The sequence below is a fragment of the Sebastes fasciatus genome, chromosome 2 (assembly GCF_043250625.1).
Source record: "Sebastes fasciatus isolate fSebFas1 chromosome 2, fSebFas1.pri, whole genome shotgun sequence".
Taxonomy (NCBI): Eukaryota; Metazoa; Chordata; class Actinopteri; order Perciformes; family Sebastidae; genus Sebastes; species Sebastes fasciatus.
The window spans coordinates 24,483,731-24,506,376 of NC_133796.1; the positions used below are offsets into that span (position 1 = coordinate 24,483,731).

At 39.1% G+C, this 22,646-nt stretch overlaps 1 protein-coding gene across 2 annotated transcripts in view; it reads right to left on the reverse strand.

Moving 5' to 3' along the window:
- gpc6a (glypican 6a) overlaps window positions 1-22,646 on the reverse strand; it is a 176,242-nt gene that overhangs the window by 30,310 nt on the left and 123,286 nt on the right. The window contains exons 5-7 of one of the 2 annotated variants that reach the window (XM_074615057.1): window positions 16,897-17,027; window positions 12,976-13,119; window positions 8,858-8,887 (exon numbers count right to left, since the gene is read on the reverse strand). In XM_074615057.1, coding sequence (XP_074471158.1) covers window positions 8,858-8,887; window positions 12,976-13,119; window positions 16,897-17,027 — 305 coding nt within the window. The remainder of the gene's footprint in view (window positions 1-8,857; window positions 8,888-12,975; window positions 13,120-16,896; window positions 17,028-22,646) is intronic. The other variant, XM_074615065.1, reaches the window with a different exon arrangement.

Here is a 22,646-nt window from a genome sequence, read left to right on the forward strand (position 1 = left end):
TAGTTACAGGCACAAAAACAACTGAATTGAGCCTGATTTGTTCCTTTGGATGTCTTCTTTACTCAAGTGTCCAGCAGCCCTATCATCACACAAAGACACTGCATCCAAATGCACAAAAGCGAGACGGAATAGACCCGGACACTGTTCTAGCATCCGTAATGAAGCACATTGAGCAAAGTAAGCTTCTGTCATCTTGGCACAAACAGAAATGGCACATAAATGAAGCAGACACTGTTGCACTTCTGGAAAGAATGGCTGTATTGATCAGTCTTAACCAGAGTTTAGAGTGATGTAATCTTGATAAATATGCAAGGATAGACTGCAGGATCACTACAAGTCCTCCAGTTTCTAGGTCACATGGACACCAACAGGAGCCACTTCAGTGGTATTGTGGACTGAACCAGTCCCTCTGCACTGAGGGATTTAAACTATACAAAGCGTGGTTAAGATGTATTCTAAAAAAGTAGGAAAACCTCCAAAGGGAAGCAGCACAAAACGGTCAGTTCCTCGTTATGCTCATAGCGATTGGGTTAGCTTACCTCAAACACAATGGCCCTGCATTTTGTGATTCAGTGCTTTGAATAATGCACTTAATAGGATTTCGTTGGACACACTGTGGTTTATTTCAGCTTGCCTGCCTACCCACATAGAGGAGTTTAGCTCAAAAGGCTCTGCTGTGTTGGAGCAAGGTAAACACCTTCTACCTTTAGGCAGGCGTGCTAACCACACTATGTCATGGGAAACAGTGGTGGGCTAAACAGCCTTCTGACGAGCAGCGAGGCAGGAGCTGAGGCAGATTCCAGTACATGCTGTGGCTTTCTGGCAGCGTCGACAGACAAGCTGCTCACATGGTAAAGCAGCCAGGTCCGGTGGACCAGTTTGGGCCCAAATTTAGCATGAGATGGGAAATGACTCTCATTTACACTGAAACTGAAGATAATGTGGTGCCAAGACTGTGTGCTAGAGGAGCGGGTAAAGACTGGTCCCTGCAGGTGCAGGTTTTCAGGTTTTCAGGTTTTCTTTGAGGAAATGTATGAATAATGGCAACAGAGATGGTTCTGTTGGCGATTTCACTCACTGCTACATGACAGAGTCTATTGATTGGTTAATTAATCAGACTCTCCTCTCAGGCCAAACTATGCTGCACAATTTACAAGTTCAGGCTTGGTTGTCTCAGCCAGCTTTTGGAAATTTGAAAGTCCACATATATGATATGTCTAGGTGAGAAAGGCTGTTATTGCAACACGTTCTCATCCCAACGTCACATACTCAAGCTTTGTCAGACCCCTCGGCGTCACTTTTTGGTCACAATAAACATGTGCTTAAGGTTGTTAATTAAACAAAAACACTTGCTTAGGTTTAGGCAACAAAACCACTTAGTTAGGTTTAGGTAAAAACATTATGGTTGGGCTTAAAATTACTACGTTTGTGAAGTCAAAATGAGGCTCAAAGCCGTTTCTCACCAGTGAAATGCAAAAATGCAGTGCGGCAATATGGAAAATCCGCATGCGAATTTTCCGCATTGACAACTATGCACACTGGTTCCAATGTGTTGGGATGTGATGCTATCACTAATGTTAGCTGTTGTGGCTAGCCCTGTTCAATATATAACGTAAGCAAGTGCATTTCAGCTACATCATCATCTTCATCGTATTCCAGTTGCTGGCCGATTGTCCTTTAGCTAACGTGTTAGTCATACATTATTGGGTGTTGAGAGGGGACGGCCCATTGTTATTCGGAAACACCAATAGTCCGAAAAATGTCCCATAGGACAGTCCGTTATCCCAAAAACAAATGAAAATACACACTCTCCGTGCAACAAACAGAAGCACAGGGATGTGCAAGGATTTATAAGAACCCACAAAATCAGTTTTTATTTATTTCCATGTGAAACTTAAAGCAGGGACACAAACAGCGGTCTCCTGGATGAAAGCCCTGTTTTGTTGGACCCATCCATTTCCCTTAACGCCCACCCTGTGTGAGTCTTTTTTCTCTTTAAACTTCGTCACCACACTCCCGGATCACTTTCTCTGAGTGATAAGTGTTGCCGTGGATTGGTTTACATTGTAGTTAATTGAAAGCCTGGTGCTTTTCCTGCAGGCACCAAAGGGTGTCTTGTGCAGTGGTATCACACCGATGGGCGTGACAAAGCGCCAGAAACTTATGCCCATGAGAATGGACTGAAATGTGATAGGAAGTCTTCGTGCCATCACAGTCAGAACTTTTCAAACACTGTTGATTTTGTCGGTATAAAATCATGCAGAATAGTGTGCAGCAAAAGCCTAGAAGAGCTTGCTAGGAAACCAGGCAAAATAACCGGAAAACATCAACATGGTTTTGTAATTTACCTCTTCCTGCTGCATGAACCATACTGTGCACATCTTCCTAGCAGCTGTCTGCCACAATAGGTGTCTAGACCCTCTTTTTTCTTTTTCAGCAAAAACAGGCACGCTGACACAGAGTGCTGCGAGGTGGTCTGCCTTTCAAGCTACAGTTTTGCTCAATTATGTGTTTTTGTGAGAGATTGGAGCATCAAAATCCCCTATGACCATGAAGAACGTTTAACTGCTTGATGCATCAGTTGGTGTGTGCGGTACTGAAAAGAAGACTGTTTACTGTGAAGAGTAAAAACATGTAAAGGAGCAAACTATCCCAGATTGTGAGGAAGTAAAGCAGGTGGGGGAAGGCATGGATGTAAAGTGATGAAGCTGCCTTTAAACACTGAGAGATTAGAAGGTGGCCACATTGATCTGTTGTGTCTGTTCACGTACATTAATCCTAATTCAGACAGGTCTCCGTTGAGCGAGCAGGGCTGATTACACATCAGTCTCTGTCAGATTTCCATCTCTTTTGACAGAAAGAATCACCCCTGGACAGACGGATACATCGCCCTCCATTAAGCCATGGAGGTGAAAACTGAAACAACCCAGTTCACACCATCCCATTATGATCATCATTAATAGGCTTCAAATGAAGATTTAAAATAGCCCAGCAAAGTGTTGGAATGACTGTAGGATCCCCGGCACAATTTTCAAGTGAATTTACACTGAACAGTAATTTCTTTATTGCAACTATTTTATGCACAAAACCATGACAGCATGTTTTCCTCCCCTCTATAGAGTGTTGCAGGAATCACAATGATAATCACATGCAGTTTTGGGGCATGTCATAGTCATGTCAGCACACTGACACACTGACAGCTGGTGTTGCCTGTTGGGCTTGAGTTTGATATGTTACAATTTGAGCATATTTTTTATGCTAAATCCAGTACCTGTGAGGGTTTCTGGACAATATCTGTCATGGTTTTGTGTTGTAAACTGATTTTCCAATAAAAAATATATACATACATTTGCATAAAGCAAGCATATTTGCACACTACCGTGTTTATGAGGGTATTAAATACTTGCCAAATCTCCCTTTAAGCTACGTTTTGAACAGATAAGAATCACAAGTAAATATTTTAATCGATTGACAGCCCTACTTTTTAGTTAGATACCTAAAATAAGGTCTGTGGTTAACACAATTTTAAGAGATTTTAATGTTTTGTTTTAAATATTCTCATATAAAATACGTCAGTAAATATCCCATTCTAGAATTTTAAAGCTTATATGTCTTCAAAAAGGCGGTTGCTAACAAGTGGCTAAATGAGACTACTAAACGTCATCATGCCGACACGTCCTCCTTTACAGCCTCGTTGTGTATACTCACGCTCATACAACTGTGGTGTAGTTTGTTTATAGCCTAACGTTAGCTTTTTACATCTAGTGATTGCATTTATGTTTCAAAAATCATAAAAGTGGTGTTGTGAAGATTATTTTTCTGAACAAAACGTGTAAGTGTCATAAACATTTGTTTGCCACAGAGCTAATTCTATGCAACAATCCAAAACCCAATAAAAAAATCCCATTGGCTTATTGTCGAAGGAACCAGGTCTAAAAAAAATGCGTCATCCCTGCACCACTCTATGGCCACTAAAACCACCATAACAGACAGAAAACTTCCATCTAATTTGTTACAGTGTAGTTGTGTTGTTGGAGCCGGGGCACAACATCAATCTGTGGTTCTCACTTCTCTCAAGCCAAAGCCAGTAAGTTCACATCACTATCTGAAACAGCTGTGAACATCTTGAGCTATAATAAGAACAGCCAAAGTACACAGCAGAGTTTATATGCGGACAAGAACAGTATAGAGCAAAAAAAGGAGCACCAATTGATTTGGAGTCAAATTAGTAGAAGGTATAACATTACAAACTGTAGCACAACACATAACCTGTCTTACTCATAGGTAACATGAGTACCAAGTTCTTAGGTGACACTCTTACATTGTCTAACAGCCAGAGTCATTCTATCTAAAAATTTAGTCAACTTCTGACACCACAAAGTATATTTCCCCCAGAACTTTGTCAGCACAATGTAATGTAGAGTTTAGAAACCCCCACAGCACTCCACACCCGTGGTTGTTACTGCTGCTAAAACATTAGCTCAGCATGCCCAGTATACGGAATTAGCATGCCAGTGTGATTAACTGGTCTTAACACTTGTTCTTTTTTTGCTTGCTGATCTACACAGAAATTGTGGCTATCAAAGAGAAAAACTGTAGAGAGTCGATCTGCACTACATGCCAGAATTTCATTAGAGCTATAACTGGATCCATTTTATGGTATGACTCATGGATTTTACCAATTTGGCTGTGTTACCATTGGTCATAATTGGCAGTTGTGTCTGCAATTGCACTGGGCGGAGTGATTTCTCAATGACTGATTACTCTGGCGGGAAGAAACTTTCATGTGGGAATAGAGATTTCTACTCCCATTCAGAAGCTGAGGGATGTTCGGCTCTGGGTTTCTTTCCATGCATTCAAATTCAGAATGTGTTTTCCTAAATCTCCATAAAACCCTTTAGTCCCCTCAGTATAGCGTGGCTACAATAACTAATGCACACTAAAGCATACATAGGTGGTGCCCATCAACACTGGATTACTGTGATTGATTGAAGAAATAAAACACTGATCATTTATTTTACACTTCCTAAGAAAAATGGTCGTTGCCAGATCGTTTCCTGGCCCTGCCGCTCCGCTAAAGCAACGAGAAATGGAGCGTGGAGAAAGGCCTGGCCACTGCTAATGACTGATTTACTTTCTTCCCAACTGCTTCCCCATTTCAACAGTGCTCAACAACAAACAACCCATTAGAGAGGCTCAAAATGTTTAGAAATCTGTCAAATAAATCAATAATGGATTCTCCTCAGGACATCCATCACATTTCTTGTGCGAGCATTTGTGTAATGGAGAAATTGACAGTAATGTCCTGTCAGCAATGTTAGTTTAAGCTGACAGAGAACAATGTCACTTCTGTCAGATTTGTGTCATCAGACATCTGCTTATCATTGGCAAAATAAATGAAGAATATAAATGTTAGGTATGGACTTCCTCTCAACACCCGCGGAATAATGTGGTGGAGGATAAGCTCCCATACTGGTAGTGCCTAGAAGGGAGCCCGCAAACTGGGTAAACTCTTGCGAGATTGTTAAAGTTAGGCATTGATCGTCGGGCAGCGAGTCTCTTGAGAGTTTTTGCAAGGTTTTGCAGATCTCAGATCAGATTTCACAGTCTGCAGGCTCCCTTCTAGACACGACATCCAATACTATACTGTATAATGATCACATTCATTTTCTTAACAGTGAATAACGACTGTGATGAACAGAAGGAAGAGTTAGGTTACTTACTATTACATGCTTACATTATTTTGAGCATCATATTCATCAGTGTCTTCAAATCAATGGTGGTGTTTTATAGAATGAGGCTAAGGGTCCACAGCCATTTTAGCAGCTCTGTGAGGCTTTACTTAAGCAAAGCAGTGCTTTGAGCTAAATGCTAACATCAGCTAACAAACCGATAGTTAACAGGTATAATGTTTACTATGTCCATCATCTTAGTTTACTGTCTAGCATGTCAACATTTGCTCATTGGAACTAAACCCAAAGTACAACTAAGGCGGAGTCTGAGTCATAAACCGAAAAACTGAAAAGATGGTACCAGAGGAAAAGCCAGGGGAAGTCAGTTGGCTTCGTCCTCTGGGGACCGACTGAAAATGCAGTTCCTAGAGCCCTGCCACTAGCATGGCTAAGAATGTAACAAATATGAGCTCAGCCACATGTACAACATAACACAGTCAGTTCTCATTCCAAGGGAATCAAATAACGGCGCTTTTGTCACTACCGTACGGCGTTCGATACCGCCGCTAAAGGGTGTGGCGGTATCGAACACTGAGAATATGCACCGGGCTTTCCATTAACTACAATGTAATCCCATCACAGCAACTGTAAACCCACTGGGAAAGTGCTGTGGGGATGTAGTTTAAAGACCAAAAGAGACACACAGGGTGGGCGGGAGGGGAGGTGGATGGGTCCAACAAACACAGGGCTTCCATCCAGGAGACCGCAGTTATATATTACAATCAGCTGTTTGTTCGTGTCCTGTGCTCACAACGTCAAGTCACATTTTCACTGTGCAAACGTAATTTTAAGCCCAATCATGTTGTTTTTTTCCGAAACCTAACTAAGTGGTTTTGTTTAATTCACAGCAAAAAGTGACATAGATGGATCCTGACAAAGCGTCAGTATATGATGAGCTGGGATGAGAACGTGTTGTTAACACAGTCAGATCACGTTGTGCAATAATGTTAATTTTTCAGATTTAGCAGTGGGTTTGTAGCTGATGTAGAAAAAAGAAATCTATCTTATTTAATTAAACATCACAGCCTCTGTGGGCTGCCTTCAATTTCATGATCTTTTTAAACATGTCAGTATGCCACAATATGAACACAAACTATCAAATAAACTGAATCTCTGGTCAGTGCTATATACAGTAGAGGGACAGTAGATCAGCCCTCTCTGAGTCCAAGAGAAGCTTTCCTTTGAATTAGAGGGAGAAGGTCATTCAGTCCCAGTGATGAATCAGCACCACAGAAAGACAGATTTCTGTGTAAACACTGTAGGGCCACACCATTAATATACATTATACAGTATCATGCAGTTAATTAGGATTCAGTTGTATGGGGGATAGTCCAGTAATCTCACTTAAATTAAGAATCACAGACGATGCAAAACACACCCAGCCAATCATATATCAACGCACATAAAACCTGACTACGCTGTTTAAACCTGTACTACTAGGTGTATTTACAGTACACAAATCTCTTACATACAGTCGACTCTTTATAATAAACCCACCAGCTTTAAATCATTTAGCAGTGAGCTGGAAAAGGAAGAGGATTAGACAGTATGTAAGCACTCGTATCTAATTCAGTTGTGATCTGAGATGCAGATGACAGACTGGGATATTAGAGATGCATTAGCTCAAATCACCCGAAAACAGACCAAGATGGATTTGAGAGCAAAACACTTGAGTAAATATATAAGGAGTAGTGATGACGGAGAGCTTTACAGTGAGTCATAAACCTCAGTGCTCAACGGTAACTTATTTACTAAACCTTTTGCTCCCTGTTCCTGTGCCTGAAGCCATTCAATGTTTTTATCAGACTAGCTGATCTCAGACAAAACCCGCCACTGAACTGCACTTTTGACCTTTCCGTCGCGCTCAGAACGTGTGCAGAAGTTGGTCTCAGTCACTGATTATGGAATAAGCTGCTGCCTTAGCAGATCGGACCCCAATTATTGGGAGTGTAACACAGAAATGTTGCCCAGAGATTTCATGCACATAAATCCTGCCTTCTGTGTCCAAGGTTTGAAGACTTTAGGAAGAAGCAAATAACTACTACTATAATCACCACATGTACTGCCAACACAGTCTCACGGCAGTTTGTGAAATAGTCACAGAATGTAATCTATTTGATTTGTGTACATAGACACAAATCCCTTTTTCTTTGGTAAAGCTCAGCACGACTTTCAACAACTTCTTTTTCATGCATTTTCCTACGAATGTCTAGCAACATGTGACGCACCTATCAATTTCCACTCTAGTCATTTAAAAAGAAAACTACTTAGGTTGAGAAAAAGATTGACTTGGTTAGGTTTAGGCAACAAAACTACTTAGTTAGGTTTACAACAATGTATTTCAATGCGTGTTATCATAGTCTTAAACAGTTTATCTTGCACTTATGATTACTGACAAATTGTTTGACAGATCAACTGAGTGCTGCAAAAGCCTTCATAGAAGCATTTGACATATTCAAGATGTCATAAAAGATTATTAAAAGATTAAAAGCTATGATTATAATAGTCAGAAATCCTGCGCAACAAAATCCTTCAGGTTCTCCTTATTAATGAGAATCAATTAATAAACATTCATACACAACAACATGCAAAAACATACTCTGTTTCTTTCTCTACATCACAGCTGGTGCATAAGCTTATCCCAGCATGCACTGGGGAAAAAAGCACGGAAACACTCAGGATTCTTTCAGGTCACCACAGGGTTAACACGCTAACATATGCCAATCGCACCTATGGGCAAATTATTTAAATTCTCCAATCAACCTAAGCTGCATGTCTTTGGATGGTGGGAAAAACCTGAAGGAAACCCAAAGAGGAAACGCTAAGTTCAAACAGGAGGAACTCAACTTTCTCACTTTAAGGCAATACCAGTCCAAACCACAGAACCACCATGCTGCAAAAGCTAAATTATATTAGACAAAACAAGAAATGGAGAAATTATAAATATTGACCTCAGCAACTTCAGTTCCAGACTAAAAAACACCCAAAAATAATTCAGCCAAAGTAAATAAACAGCCATGTCACAAACAAGCAATCAATATCAACTTTGAATAATGTAAAGAAGCGGTTGATTAAAACACCACAAGACAGATGACTTGGTGAAAGAGGAGGAATGGAAGGCTTACGCTGTGTTGCATTGTCCTCCACACAACCCTCTGGGAGCAGCAGCAGAGAAATGAAGAAGAAAGAGATTTAATTGGACATCGGAGAAATCGAGAGACAGAGAGAGAGAGAATAGCAGCAAAAGGATGTCTATTAGTTAGTGAAGCAACAAGTTAAATGATTAATGGCGCTCCATCCACCAGCCTCATCTCACTATGAGATTTAGTACCTCAAACCTTTTTATCTACAATGAATTTTCTGCTGTGAAATCTGTTTAAAAATCTGCTGCCATCAAATTTGATCAATGCAAAAAATTGGGACCAGCATACAAACAGCAGCGTTACATGGAGAATTAGACTAATAATAACAGTAGTTACTCATTAAATACAATCAGCTCTGCTTAGCGAAACAGATACAGAGTAAGAGGAGTGAGGTGTGATTAAGAAGTTACTCTGAGCAACTTTTACTTTTCTTAGAAAACTTTTTTTCCCCATTTTTTTTACAAGAAGTTGGCCTGAGAGCATGTAAAGATTCATTATTAAAGAAGGTGCAACCTGTGGATTCTCTCTAAATGTGCTTTAGCCTTTTAGTATTCTTTTCCTTTCACACTTTTTTTTAATTTGTATGTTATGAAGCAAAGAAGGTTTGGTTAATTTTTTTTTTCTTCAAACAAGCAGGGGTGATTTGAGACTCTTTGAGACTCTTTGAGACATTTTAATTTCATCTAAAAACTTCATCATCCAAATTCATTAAAAAATAATCAAACCCTCTGAGACCTCCAACATTACTGTTTTTTAAGAGGCTGTAGCAAACTCAGACTTAACGCTGGAGTGAAAATACTGGTATCATATGAAACTAGAAAAAACGTAAGTAATTCATTGGTACCATTTCATGCTAGCTTGTCGAGAAGGAGGATAAATAACGCTCCAAAGTTGGGCTAAATTTTGGCGAGGGAAAACTGGCATGGTGATTTTCAAAGGGGTCCCTTGACCTCAAGATACAGTATGTGAATGAAAATGGGTTCTCTGGGTACCCACGAGTCTCCCCTTTACAGATATGCCCACTTTATGATAATCACATGCAGTTTTGGGCAAAAAAACTTTTTTTAATGTAGTATAAATGTGTTATTTTCGCCTATACTAAAAACGATGTGTTTGAATATTTCTGCATACTGTATCTCTAAACAGTCTTGGAATTACATAAATTAGGTATGACTGGAAAGCTGAGACTTGTGTATCCAATGAGCCCAATTGTATTCATGTGGAATGATGTTAGTCCCCATAGTCGGTATTACACATAGTGAGACCATTTTTGAAACTTCACGTCACTGTATAAAATGACCTAAAAAGCCATACAGAATGACTGAACGCCTTACACCATTATATTCCATTTTATTTGTATTAATATTTTGAAAAGAGAGGAAAAGTTGCTCCCCTTCCGGTGGACCCATGGGACCTTATTTCGGAAAAAAAATGGTGAAAGACAAATATTTTTTTTATCCCGTTTGAATTGCGCCATGAATCACAGATATGTTGTTTGTCAATTTAAAAGATCATTTTGTCGTAGGTTTGTCGTAGTATCATTTAGTTTTGAGTGAAACTGCTCAGTGAACTACATCCATCGTGTCGCACAATATACGTCAACAACACTATCTAGCTAGCCAACTTAGTTATGACCACGCATAAATGAAACATGTTTTTTATCCTGCGACTCCTGGTCTTTTTATCAGCCAGGAAGCGAAAGAACGAGCGAGACCCGGCATCGTAACTTCAGTTAGAGAGACTTCTCTTACGCAACTTTTAGGTGTGTAGTCTTTCTAATTACGTATTTTTACACGTAAAAACTGAAAACTTCAACAGTTTTACAACAAACTGAGGCTCTTGACTTGCAAATAATAACTTCATGCAGAAAAGGCCTAAATTGGTGTATAACAATTCCCCAAAATGCAGGAAATTAAGTGTTAACCCCCAGACTCCCCGCTTAATAAGTGTCCCCTCTTCCCCCCAATATCGAAACATTAACACATTCTCATTGGCGGCTGAGCCACCCTAAAGGTCTGATCCTAGAATCGCCTCTGCAAACTAGCCCTGTTTATAAAGAGATGTTGAATTAAAGAATAACATTTTAAAGGATCTGGTTTCACACAACCATTGCAGTGCACTTAACGTGTTTATATCTTACTGTTACAGCTAGAATTTGGAGAGCATAGACTACTTACAGAGACCGACGCTCTGCAGCTTTTAATCTGCTTCTCTGCTCCTGCACATTTTCCATTTTAATCCTGTCAAACAACTTGTACAGCAGAAGATTATCAACTGTGCCTTTTATTTAAAAGGACAATAATGTATTTAATAAATGGATTTGCCAATTGGACAGAGGATTACATAATGAAGCATTTGTGAAATGGATTCGTCAAAGGACAAATTGGTGGTGACATAAAAAATATGGTTTAATAATATCCAGTCCATGGCCTGACATGTTGTTATTCCACTGAATGTCTTTCAGTGTAATTTATTCACAACACTAACACAACACATTTGTTAAAGGGACAAATCTATTAAGGGTTTTCAAGACACCATGGTGTGTTATTATTAAAAGGACTAACAGCGTATCATACGGTTAAAATGCCACACTGTGTGTAACTCATTATTGTTGCTTATACCACAGATGTTTGCTTTAATTATCAGTCCATGCTTGACATTTACATGTACGGCAATAATACAGACTGACATGGAAAAAATAACATGCTTATGGCATAATGTACTCCTTTTAAATTAATAAAATGTGATATCTCTTAGGTCCTTGTTAACACCTAGAGACATCACAGCAACATACATTTTGTAGCAGAAGGGGAAAAGATGACTTGGCGACTTGTAGGCATTTAACACCTTGTCAACTTGATGGCCTCTGTGTTGCTATATACTGGAGCCTGACACAGACAGCCTCCTACCCATCGTATTTCAGTGGCATGGGGTGGTGAAATGGATCTTTTTATAGCATTAATTAGGATTTGTCATCATCCTGAAGTTTGGTGGGTGGATTTTGAAACTGTTTTTGCCTCCTCTAGACTGATTCTCAGAGCAGTAAATTCTGGGATATGGCACAGGTCACATTTTTAGTGATTAAGTTCATTTGACAATCTGTTCTAATGGCTCTTTTCCTGCAGCAAAACACAATCTGAGGAATCTATCTGAAACATTACATCCAACAAGGTTAGTGCAAAGCATGTACTTTCTACAACCTCTGGCACTGAGAGTGTAAGAAACGAAAATAGCTCAACTCTGTGGAAGACACACAGAACTGGCAGGTGTACATGAACATGGATTTACAATGATTTTTTTCTGGCCTTTGGACTTGAACCCTGGTAAATTGGCCTTAAGCTCAGTCTGCCGCCCTACACCAAGTATATTTCAAGAACACACTTCTGAAAATCAGTTGATCTGATAAAATACAGAGCGAGAAAGGAAATGTTCAGCCTCATTTTCTGGTAGAATATAGACTCTTTCAATAAAACCATCATGAATTGGTTGCTTCAGACTTAAGTAGGCTTCAAAGTGAAAGCCCAACAATTAGAGATTTATTTTAGGAATGTATTGGTTTTCTGAATGATCTGACCCTAGATTACTTTCTACTTTACAGTTATCTCTCTCTAAGAATAAATGCCTATTTTATATCCTGTTCATTTGGATCATTTACCATTATTCTTTTTTTCCATTTAACACTATAAATACAAACCAAAATGGCCTTTAAAGTTTGATTCAAGTTATTTTTTTTCTATTTTATTTAACAATTCATTGATTTCTTTATACCAGAGGTTCTCAATCTTTTTTCAGCTAAGGACCCCCTCATGTATGTCCCTTGAATAATTTGACGTAGGCTATTTTTTACACTTCAATGTGAAAGAACAATACAAGATAAATGTATTCTGTGTCCTCACAACTGGGCAGATTATACTGTAGATTTAAAAAATGAAATATTTTTCATTGAAAAAAAAAATAATGATATCATGATAATTTAAATGAATGAATCTAAAAACTTTTCACGGACCCCCTGAGTGCCACAGACCCCACTTTGAGAATCACTGCTTCATAGACTGTCCGATCGCAGTTTACAATATTGTTTATGTCGTCTCTGTACATACCAGTCTATCCAGGCTTGTTCCAGCCGCTGTGGTCGGCCTCTCTTCGGGGGTGTAGGGTCTGAAGCGAGCACTGAACACATCTGAGATGCCACGTGCAGATCTGCCGATCCCTGATGGCTTCGGCTGGCCACACCCTTGAAAAACCTAGAATGAACAGATGGAGATAGAGTTACCACAGAGAGAGAGGGCAAGCACGAGGGGAAAGAGAAAGAGGATACAGACTGGTGTTTAGCAATTACAGTATCTCATGAGGAAATCGCCTGGTTTTGCCACATTAACACAATATTTCTTCATCATTGTGAGATGTGAGCTTCTCATTACAGGCTGAATAGTCAGAAACGAGGTTATCAGCAGTCCGAAGCTGCGTGAACAGACCCAGGGCTAAGTACATTTCTTTGTAGAACACACATCCATTTCGATCCCACAGAAGTTTTAGTTTGCTTACACCGCTTGACATTTTTTCTAAAGCTTCTGTCAATTTGCTCACAGCACAATTCCTGGTCTGTGATTTGAGAATAAAAGAAAACTTTATAGAGCCAGCCTGGAAACAATACTGTCTATCAGTGCCTGAATCTTCTTTACAGGAAGTGTTATATTGGTGGCAAAAAAAACAAATTAACATGCTGTTTCTCACATGCAATTGAAAGCCATTGTTACAGCACAACAAAGTGGCTGAAAAAAATAAATAATAATAATAATAATGAAAAATCTTCCATTTCACCAGGATTTCTAAGTCAAAATCCTTTTTGGTCCAGACTGCAACCAATTTACCCCAAAAATACAACATAAATGAGCTTTTAGTAATTGTATAAAACTGATAATGAGAGTATGAAACACTATCAATTAGTATTTAATGTGGCCAATAACATATCTTCTTATGTTTTGCTCCCAATAGATTGCACACACCAAAAAAACATCAATTCACTTAATATTATTAATATCATATTTTTCTTTTTTTTTACTGTTCCTTTGCTGCTGTAACTCTGCAGACTTCCCCGCTGTGGGACTAATATAGGATGATCCTATGTTATGTTATGTTTAGTTATGTTATGTTATGTTATGTTATGTTATTATACTGTCATTCTGATCTACAACCATGACAACTTTGGCTTCGGAAAATATAGAATTTCTATATTTTATTAAATATTATGTGTTAGACTGCTGAGTGATACTCAGAAAATAATTGTATATCAGAAGACACTCTTGGACAAACACTGGATTTTACCAAGAAAAAGATATTCAGCTCTCCCAAAATAAAAACTAAAGTTGTGTTGTTAATAGGGAGACAAAAATAGAAGTGCAGATCTATTATTACTTGAACCTTACGCTAATCAATGTGTGGTTCATAGAGGCTCATTGTGAAAATAGATTGTTTTCAGACGGCTTGGTCTCTACAGGCTCTTAGGACCCAAACAACACTCTTCCAAACCACACAGCTCATTAGCATTCCTGTCTGGCTGCCTGTCTGCCGGCCCCTGGCTCAGGATGTGATGGAGCACTTTAATGTGCTGCATGGCTGTCATGACAAGAGGCTGTCTTTTCTATAATATTTATCAATTCTTCACCATGATTACAATCCCGCTATCCTGTACATCACAGAAGCAAACCGATTTCCAACAGGTCCACACAGCCGGAATGAAGGTACCTATGGTTAAAATGTGACTGTGGGGGAAAGATTGTAATCTCTTAGAGCAATCTGTCAGCCAAGCACAACCTTGCAGGGATGGAGCATCAAGTGCATAGACAATGGGTAAAGTTGTAAATTGCAGCCCTTTTGAAATGGAAAAGAATGTGACATCTCATTCACACTGACCTTTGTAACTCTGGCATGAAGATAGGCCACAATACACCAAAGGGTCTGAATAAAAAGTTGAACTGAAAAACTGCCTTTTGACAAGAAAGACAATGACAAACTATTCTGTGTGTGATAATATCCTGGATGTGCTATGTGGAATTTAAAACTATTCCAAAGACTGATTAGCAATTTGAAGTCGAAAGGGGCTAAAGAGGAAATTAGTCACTTCTCTTGCATGTTAAACTGTCTCCTAAAATCACCTTTATATACTACTAAATGATTAAAACAGAGTCCCCGTCCTGCACCCCAGGTGTGGCTAGACTCCTATAGATTAAGGTTATGGATAGATCGTGGTTTTGTTTAAATATTGTAAAAGTAAACACATCCTGTCTCAGGCTTTGACACAGAGTTGCCATGAGTGGATATTGTAGAGAAACAAACGAAATGTGTGTGTGAGTGATACGTTTTGCGATGTATGTTCAGTATGACCATTTTGTGACAGAAGATACATTCATGAAAAATTATACATTCATGAAAAACGTTTCCTCATTATGTTGATAAAAAGCTTAGTGTGATGTGTGGTCTTAACATGTTTTCAAAACCTTTTCTTTTGTTAATTAGTGGTAAATAAATGTTTTTTTTTAGGAGACAGGGAGCCTCATGCAGCAACATTCTCTTCAATTTCTCTTATATTTTCTCTTAATTTTCTGTCAAGAGAAAAAATAAGAGAAGTCAACCCCAGATGCACCAAATGTTCTTAACCATCCAAATCTGCTCTTACCCAGGTGTGCTGATTGATGAATCCAACTTGATCGTAAATTGGACGCATGTAGCCGATTGTTTATTAGCATAGGTAATGCCTCCTAAATGCTATATAAGGGCAGGTGTTGTGCCGTGTGCAAATACTCTGGCACATGCCCAAGAATTGGAAGGATTGGAGACATAGATGGCCAAAGCATTGAAGAGCAGTATGTAAGTCATTCAGAAGCTGAACGCACGCAATATCATCTGAGGGTTTTTGTAGTCTTAAAGAAGCAGTGAGTAGAAACTGAGCAAATATGATTAAAAAAAAGTTATATTTATAAAACGGTCACTATATCTTGACAGTAGTACATGAGACAGTTAATCTGAAAAAAATCATGTGCCTCTGTGTCCTCCGGTGCTCCTAACAGCATCTGCAAGATTTCACAGACCGGAGAAAAAACAACCAATCAGAGCCGAGCTGCAACCTGCCGTCTCTGATCAGCCGTCAATCGCCTCCGTTGAATGAACAGCTAATAGGAAAGCTCTCTCTCTGAAATGACCTGTGATTGGCCAAAGTCTCCCGTCCTAGGCTAGATTTTTTAACGCCTGCAAACAGAGCCATGAGGAGGTGCAGAAGTCTAGTTATCTCTCAGAACACTTGAATTACAATATGCTGAAAGGTTATTATGGAATTTTTGCCCAATGATGCCAACAATATTCTGCCTACTGAAGCTTTAATTGGGATCAATGGACCTATACGATTTCTTTAGCCCATAATTTTAACAATCCAATCATTATAATTATTCTAAAACAACAACAATAATCTAAATTTGATTATATTAAAATCAATGCGTTTTTTTTATGTTACCCAAATTTAAAACTTATGTTTCCTTACATTGGACAACCAATTTGTAAAATGTGAAAACAAGATGTTTTTTTCTCATCTTGGTAAGAGTGCTCTCGACCACTCGTAAAGTTTTCGCGTACAAGAGCAAAAATAAGAAAACATTGGTGAATTCGAGAAATCAATGGGTATAAACCAAATAAGAACAATTGTGGTTGTGGCCAAAAAAATAGAGGAAATTTGTTCTTATATCGCTTCGTGCATGAGGCCAAAGGTTTTGTACTGAAGCCTATCACTGTGTTCTGCAGGCTATCCAAGGCTTCCAACCATACTGTATTCACATTTTTGAAGTGTTTTCAACCACATCATTATGTTATCCATTTTGCACTAATTAATAAAATAAAAACTTCTAAAAATTAAAATAATCAAGCTTAAATTAGTTTATGTATAAAATGTTAGAATATGTTATACAATATATTACTTTTAGAAACAAATCCCATCATTGCATGGTGACCAAAGCTAATTCAGAAGACAGTACCTTGGCTGACACTTGCATGCTGTTGTCCTGCATGGTCATGATGGCCTCAGAGATCTTGATGTCAACCGGCTCTATCACTGCTTCAATGTTGAAGGGTCCCTCCAGTCTGTCTGCCACCAGCAACATAGCATCTGTCATAACACAGAGGACACATGTCAGCTCAGAGATATTAAACACTCTCACACACACACACACACACACACACACACACACACATTTTACTACTTCTGTTTATGCACACGTCAATATGTTCACATCATCTCTGAGCATTAACAATACTCAGTGCAAAACCCCCAGGGTGCTTTGCTCCATCATGTGTCTATGACATGGCTCCAACTAAGAGAACAAAGAACGGTCCCTTCTCCAAATGTGTTGACTGCCAATAATCACAAACACAAAAGGAACCTGCCAGTACCTTCATCTAAATATACAAACACACGCAAGATCTCTGGAGCAACTCTGGTGTTTGTGCGACATCAAATGGAAATGAAATTTCAAGGTGCTAAGCTCACAAATAGCTTATACATAAAACAAATCATTGACTTGCACACATTCTAATCACTCCAGTTAGACAGAGAGCGACAACACTTCTGATTTATTCATCTATTTGCCTTAGGATTTCTAAATTGTGAAAGTATATTAATGAATGCATAAATTCATGTATATATTATTACTTTTTAATTACATCTCAGAGACTCAGTCAGGGTCTGAAATTAACTTTTTTCACTGCCAGCCACTGTGGCAGGCAAGTATTTCTTTTATCTGCCACTTCTGAAATCTCTGCGCTAAATGAAGGAATAACATTTTAGAGCTGATGTTACTCTGAATTACTTTTCGGGGGTGGGAGGGTACTGTAACTGTACACAGTACTGTACTGTATTTTGTTATTGTCATCTATAGTGGTTATTTGCATAAAAACACAATTCCAATGATTAGGAAATAAGTGATTGTATTTTTATTTAAATATTTGCTTTGATTAAAAAATCTTGGCATTAGTGATTTTAATGATGTATAATAAGCTGCTTAGAGCTAGTGTTAGGAAGTTAAACAGTTATTCAAGTTTTCTCACCAAAAACTTTTACAAAATTACATTTGAACATTTACCTACCCAATACTCATTTTTACTGAACAGAGCATGAAGGCATCATACTGTACCTCAGTTACCATTTGCTGTTAGCTCCGTTATTTAGCCAAGAAGGACTGTATTGTCCATCGCCTTCTAACAGGTAACATTACAAACTCTCCTCCTGCTGATTTCAACACAAATTTGTTGTTCGCAGTGTAGCATTATCAGGGTAAAATAGGGTGAGTCCCCTCAGGTTTAGCAGCGCCACACTTTTGAGTGCTTTTTCTCTCCGCCGTGGCTCCGGTCCCAAACAAACTGCAACATGATTCAGCGTGCGTATGCCTTTGCGTCATTGTGCATGTGTAACTGTTGGAAAGCATCAATACAGAGGAATTGATAGTCATGGAGGCATGAGATGCCAAGGAATCGGACAACTAGGAACCGGTTCTCAACGGAAACTGATTCTTTATTCCCATCTCTAGCGTTTTCCCTGTCTGCCAAAGTGACGGATGGCCTGCGGATTTTACCTGCCACTGCCGACAATTTACCCGCATTTAGCAGGTGCTAATTTGAGACCCTGGATTCAGTGCTTAACTTAGTTCTTTCTGTCAAACATGAATTCCATAAGACACCAAAAGCATGCAAATACTTTGCTTTACTATAATGCATCACTTAGAAACATCTGATGGGTGATGAAATCAGGTGCATACAGTGTTGTATTTGTTGTTTCTTCATTTATTTGTCAAAGCATCATATCACGTCTTTTGAAAACATAAAAAAGTATCTGTGCTTAACAAACAGGTGCGATAACAGTCAAAAACAAGCCAAGAAAAAAACAAACAGAGACCATGACCTTACTGCTGTGGAGGCATGAATCAATACCTAAAACAGATTACCCACCAAGCTGCCACTTTTAATTTTCATTAAAACAACGTGATATTAATATGTTCATACAGAGGAATGGTTTTATTGATCGTGTCAGACTGGTAGATGTCAGTGGTGAAAATAATGTGTTTGAGATTTTCATTAGACTCCATCTCGTCTCAAGTAATTAAAAGTCCACCAGGTCTTGTTTGAGAGGTTAGTACTGGTTAAGTGGTGTGATATCAATAAGACTTCAATCTCTGTGCGCTGACATTTGCAGGGATGTGGACCAATCAGGAAAAGTCTATTTACCCCTACGGGAGCTGCTCCCTGCAAAAGGGCAGCAGAAACACTGTTCCTCATCTACTGAGTCTTTAGCAGTAGTAGGATGACAGTGCAAATCATTAGATCATAAGTGATCACTAGAATTTTGATGCGTAATGATCATTGGCCTCTTGTGCAGCTCTGTAGGCTTACGGGAGCAAAGCCTGATGACTAAATACTGGCAAAAAGCAGAACTTCCACTATCCCCGCTGGTTTAAGCGAGGGCTCAAATCATTGGCAAAGTGACTCATATAAACTGCCAAAAAACCTTCCAACACGGCTTCTGTTGACATTTAGCAAATTATTAAGTTAATATAATACAATATCAGAATAACCCAAAGCACTACTGCACAATAAAAACAGTTTTTTAATGCTAACCTATTATTATCATCCTATTTGTTTTCCTATTGAATTTATCATTTGTTCAAACTTGCTATATAGTCTGTAACCATAACCTTTTTGTTGGAATACATTAATTCTGAGTCTAAGATCTTTTTTTTTATATATATTAAAAATAGGGCTGTCAAAGTTAACACAATAATAATGCTGAATTGTTTTAACGACACAAATTTCTTCAACGCATTAACACAATTGTAGTGGGCCCAGTTTTAAAGCTACAGTGAAGACACTGGCATCCTATGAAACTAAAAAACTTAAGGAAGCCATTGGTACCATGTCATACTAGCTTGTTGCGAAAGAGGTTAAATAACACTCCAAACTTGTGCTATATTTCGGCAAGGAAAAAATGTCATGCCCATTTTCAAAGGGGTCCCTTGATCTCTGACCTCAAGATATGTGAATGAAAATGGGTTCTCTGGGTACCCACTAAGTCTCCCCTTTACAGACATGCCCACTTTATGATAATCACATGCAGTTTCGGGCAAGTCATAGTCAAGTCAGCACACTGACAGCTGTTGTTGCCTGTTGGGCTTCAGTTTGTCATGTTATGATTTGAGCACTTCTGCTGAGCATATTTTTTTATGCTAAATGCAGTACCTGTGAAGGTTTCTGGACAATATTTGTCATTGTTTTGTATCGTTAATCAGTTTCCAATAATGAATATATACACACATTTGCATAAAGCAAGCATATTTGCCCACTCAAATGTTGATAAGAGTATTAAATACTTGACAAATATCCCTTTAGGGTACATTTTGAACAGATACAAAATGGTAATGGACTTGCATTTATACAGCGCTTTTCTAGTCTTCCGACCACTCAAAGTGCTTTACACTACATGTCAGCATTCACCCATTCACACACTGATGGCAGAGGCTGCTAAGGCCTATCAGGATCTAATCTAGATACTTATTCACACACCGATGGCACAGCCTTCGGGAGCAATTTAGGTGTCTTGCTCAAGGACACATCGACATGTGACCAGGAGCACCCAGGGATCGAACCACCGACCTTCCGATTGGTGGACAACCTGCTCTACCCTCTGAAACACAGCCGCCCCATGTGTGATTAATTTGCGATTAATCGTCATTAACTATGGACAACCATGAGATTAATCGGGATTAAACATTTTAATTGATTGACAGTCCTAATTTAAAACTGAATTCAATTCTTGTCACAATGTGAGCCTTTTTGATTAACAGAGATGATGAAAAAGGCTGAGGACATATTCTACATCTGTGGTATTGTCATCAAAATCCATGAAAAGACCAAAACCAACAGTGCTGTAGTCCATCTCTTAATACTCTCTGATGTCCCCGTCTGTCTCTGACACTCAGCCACACGCCGACTGGTTCCTACTAAAGATGGAAATCTTTAAAATCACAAATATGGTCTATACTTTCATTTTGAAAAAAAAGGATAAATGAATGAAAACAGATGGGCACTATGGGATCAACTCAAACTAATCTGCATTGCCCAGGTTCATCATAAAGAAGGAACATATCAGCTAGTGCAACAATAACAATGGAAGTCTATGGCACAAAGGCTACACAGACAACACTTGTTAAAGCTGCAGTCGGTAACTTTGAGCAAATATGATAAAAAGTTATTTTTATAATAGTGTCACAATATCCTGCCAGTAGTGCATGAGACAAGTGCAAGTTTCCAACGCGCTCAAACAAAAACAACCAATCAGAGCCGAGTATCTGTGCAGCTGTCAATCACTGCTTGCAAAACCCGTGAACTCCGATCACAGTCAAACTAGGCAGCGCTGATCAAATATGCATCAATATTCTGTTACTGTAATGCCTATTTCTGACCTCAAATCTTTTCAGGAACATGCTGTACTGTTTAGCTCTTAGATGAGAAAAGTTTGTGAATTGGGCCCCAGAGTCAAAACCAAGTACCGCCCTCAGGCCGGAGCAAACGTTCTCATTTTACTGCTAAACAATACATTAAAATACGTTTCTAAAATCATTTGAGGCGAGAAGTAGGCATAGCAGTCACAGAATATTGATTCATATTTGAACAGCGCTCCCTAATTTGGCAGTTTGATCGGAGTTTGAGAGTTCTGCGAGCAGTGATTGACAGCTGCGTTAGAGACTCCTCGGCTCTGATTGGTTGTTTTCCTTTAGCGTTGCGAAATCTTGCAAATGCCATTAGGAGCACTGGGAGGATACAGAGGAATTTGTTTTCAGATTACCTGTCTCATGCACTACTCTCAGGTTATAGAGACAGTTTTATGAAAATAACTTTTTTTTATCATATTACCGACTGCAGCTTTAATAAGATCAATTCATTGCTGCTATTGGAAATTCTTGACAATAAGAAAACTACAGGAAAATATTACCAGCTAAGTTATATGTTGCTGTTTCATTGTTTCAGCACAGTTTGCGATTCAGTTTCAAAACATCACCAGTGAGCTGTGAGAAAAATGTGTGACTCTGGGAGCACTACTGAGCACTTCAACAAAATCAGGGCAAGAAGTCCTCATACATAAATGATAAAACAGGTCATTTATCAGTGCCTTCCATAACGGCATGACTCACGAGTGTTTTCTGACGTGCCACCCTGTAGTTCAGGCATGATTATGTTTAGGTAACTGAAACTACTTGGTTATGGTTCAAAGATTGCTGTTGCGCCACTGCTGAACCACTACCGAGCGACATGGAACATGAAGCCTTATCTGAAGTGTCAAAGCTGACTGTTGTACAGAACCTTTGCTTCCTTAAGTCTGTTTTAACATTGCGTGTTGTAGCCTGGTGTGGAAACTTTAACTTGTTCGGTAAGAAAGGCTTGTAAAATTGACAAATAGGATCATTGGGGTAAGTCAGGTATAGCTCTCACAATTACAGTGTAACAGGCCAGCACTGAGGAAAGCCAATACCTTTCAAGACTGTCCTGACCAGCCCTCGCTGAATGAGTTTGAGCTCCTGCCCTCAGGCCAGCATTTCAGAGTGGCTGTCATGAGACCGAAGGAACATAAAGTCTGCCTCCTCTCAGTGGCTATTGACAGGGCAGGATATTAAGCTCACCCGCTTGACTGAGCGGAGTGATTTAGAGGACAGGTGAGTACAGAGGAGAGAGCACTTGCCCG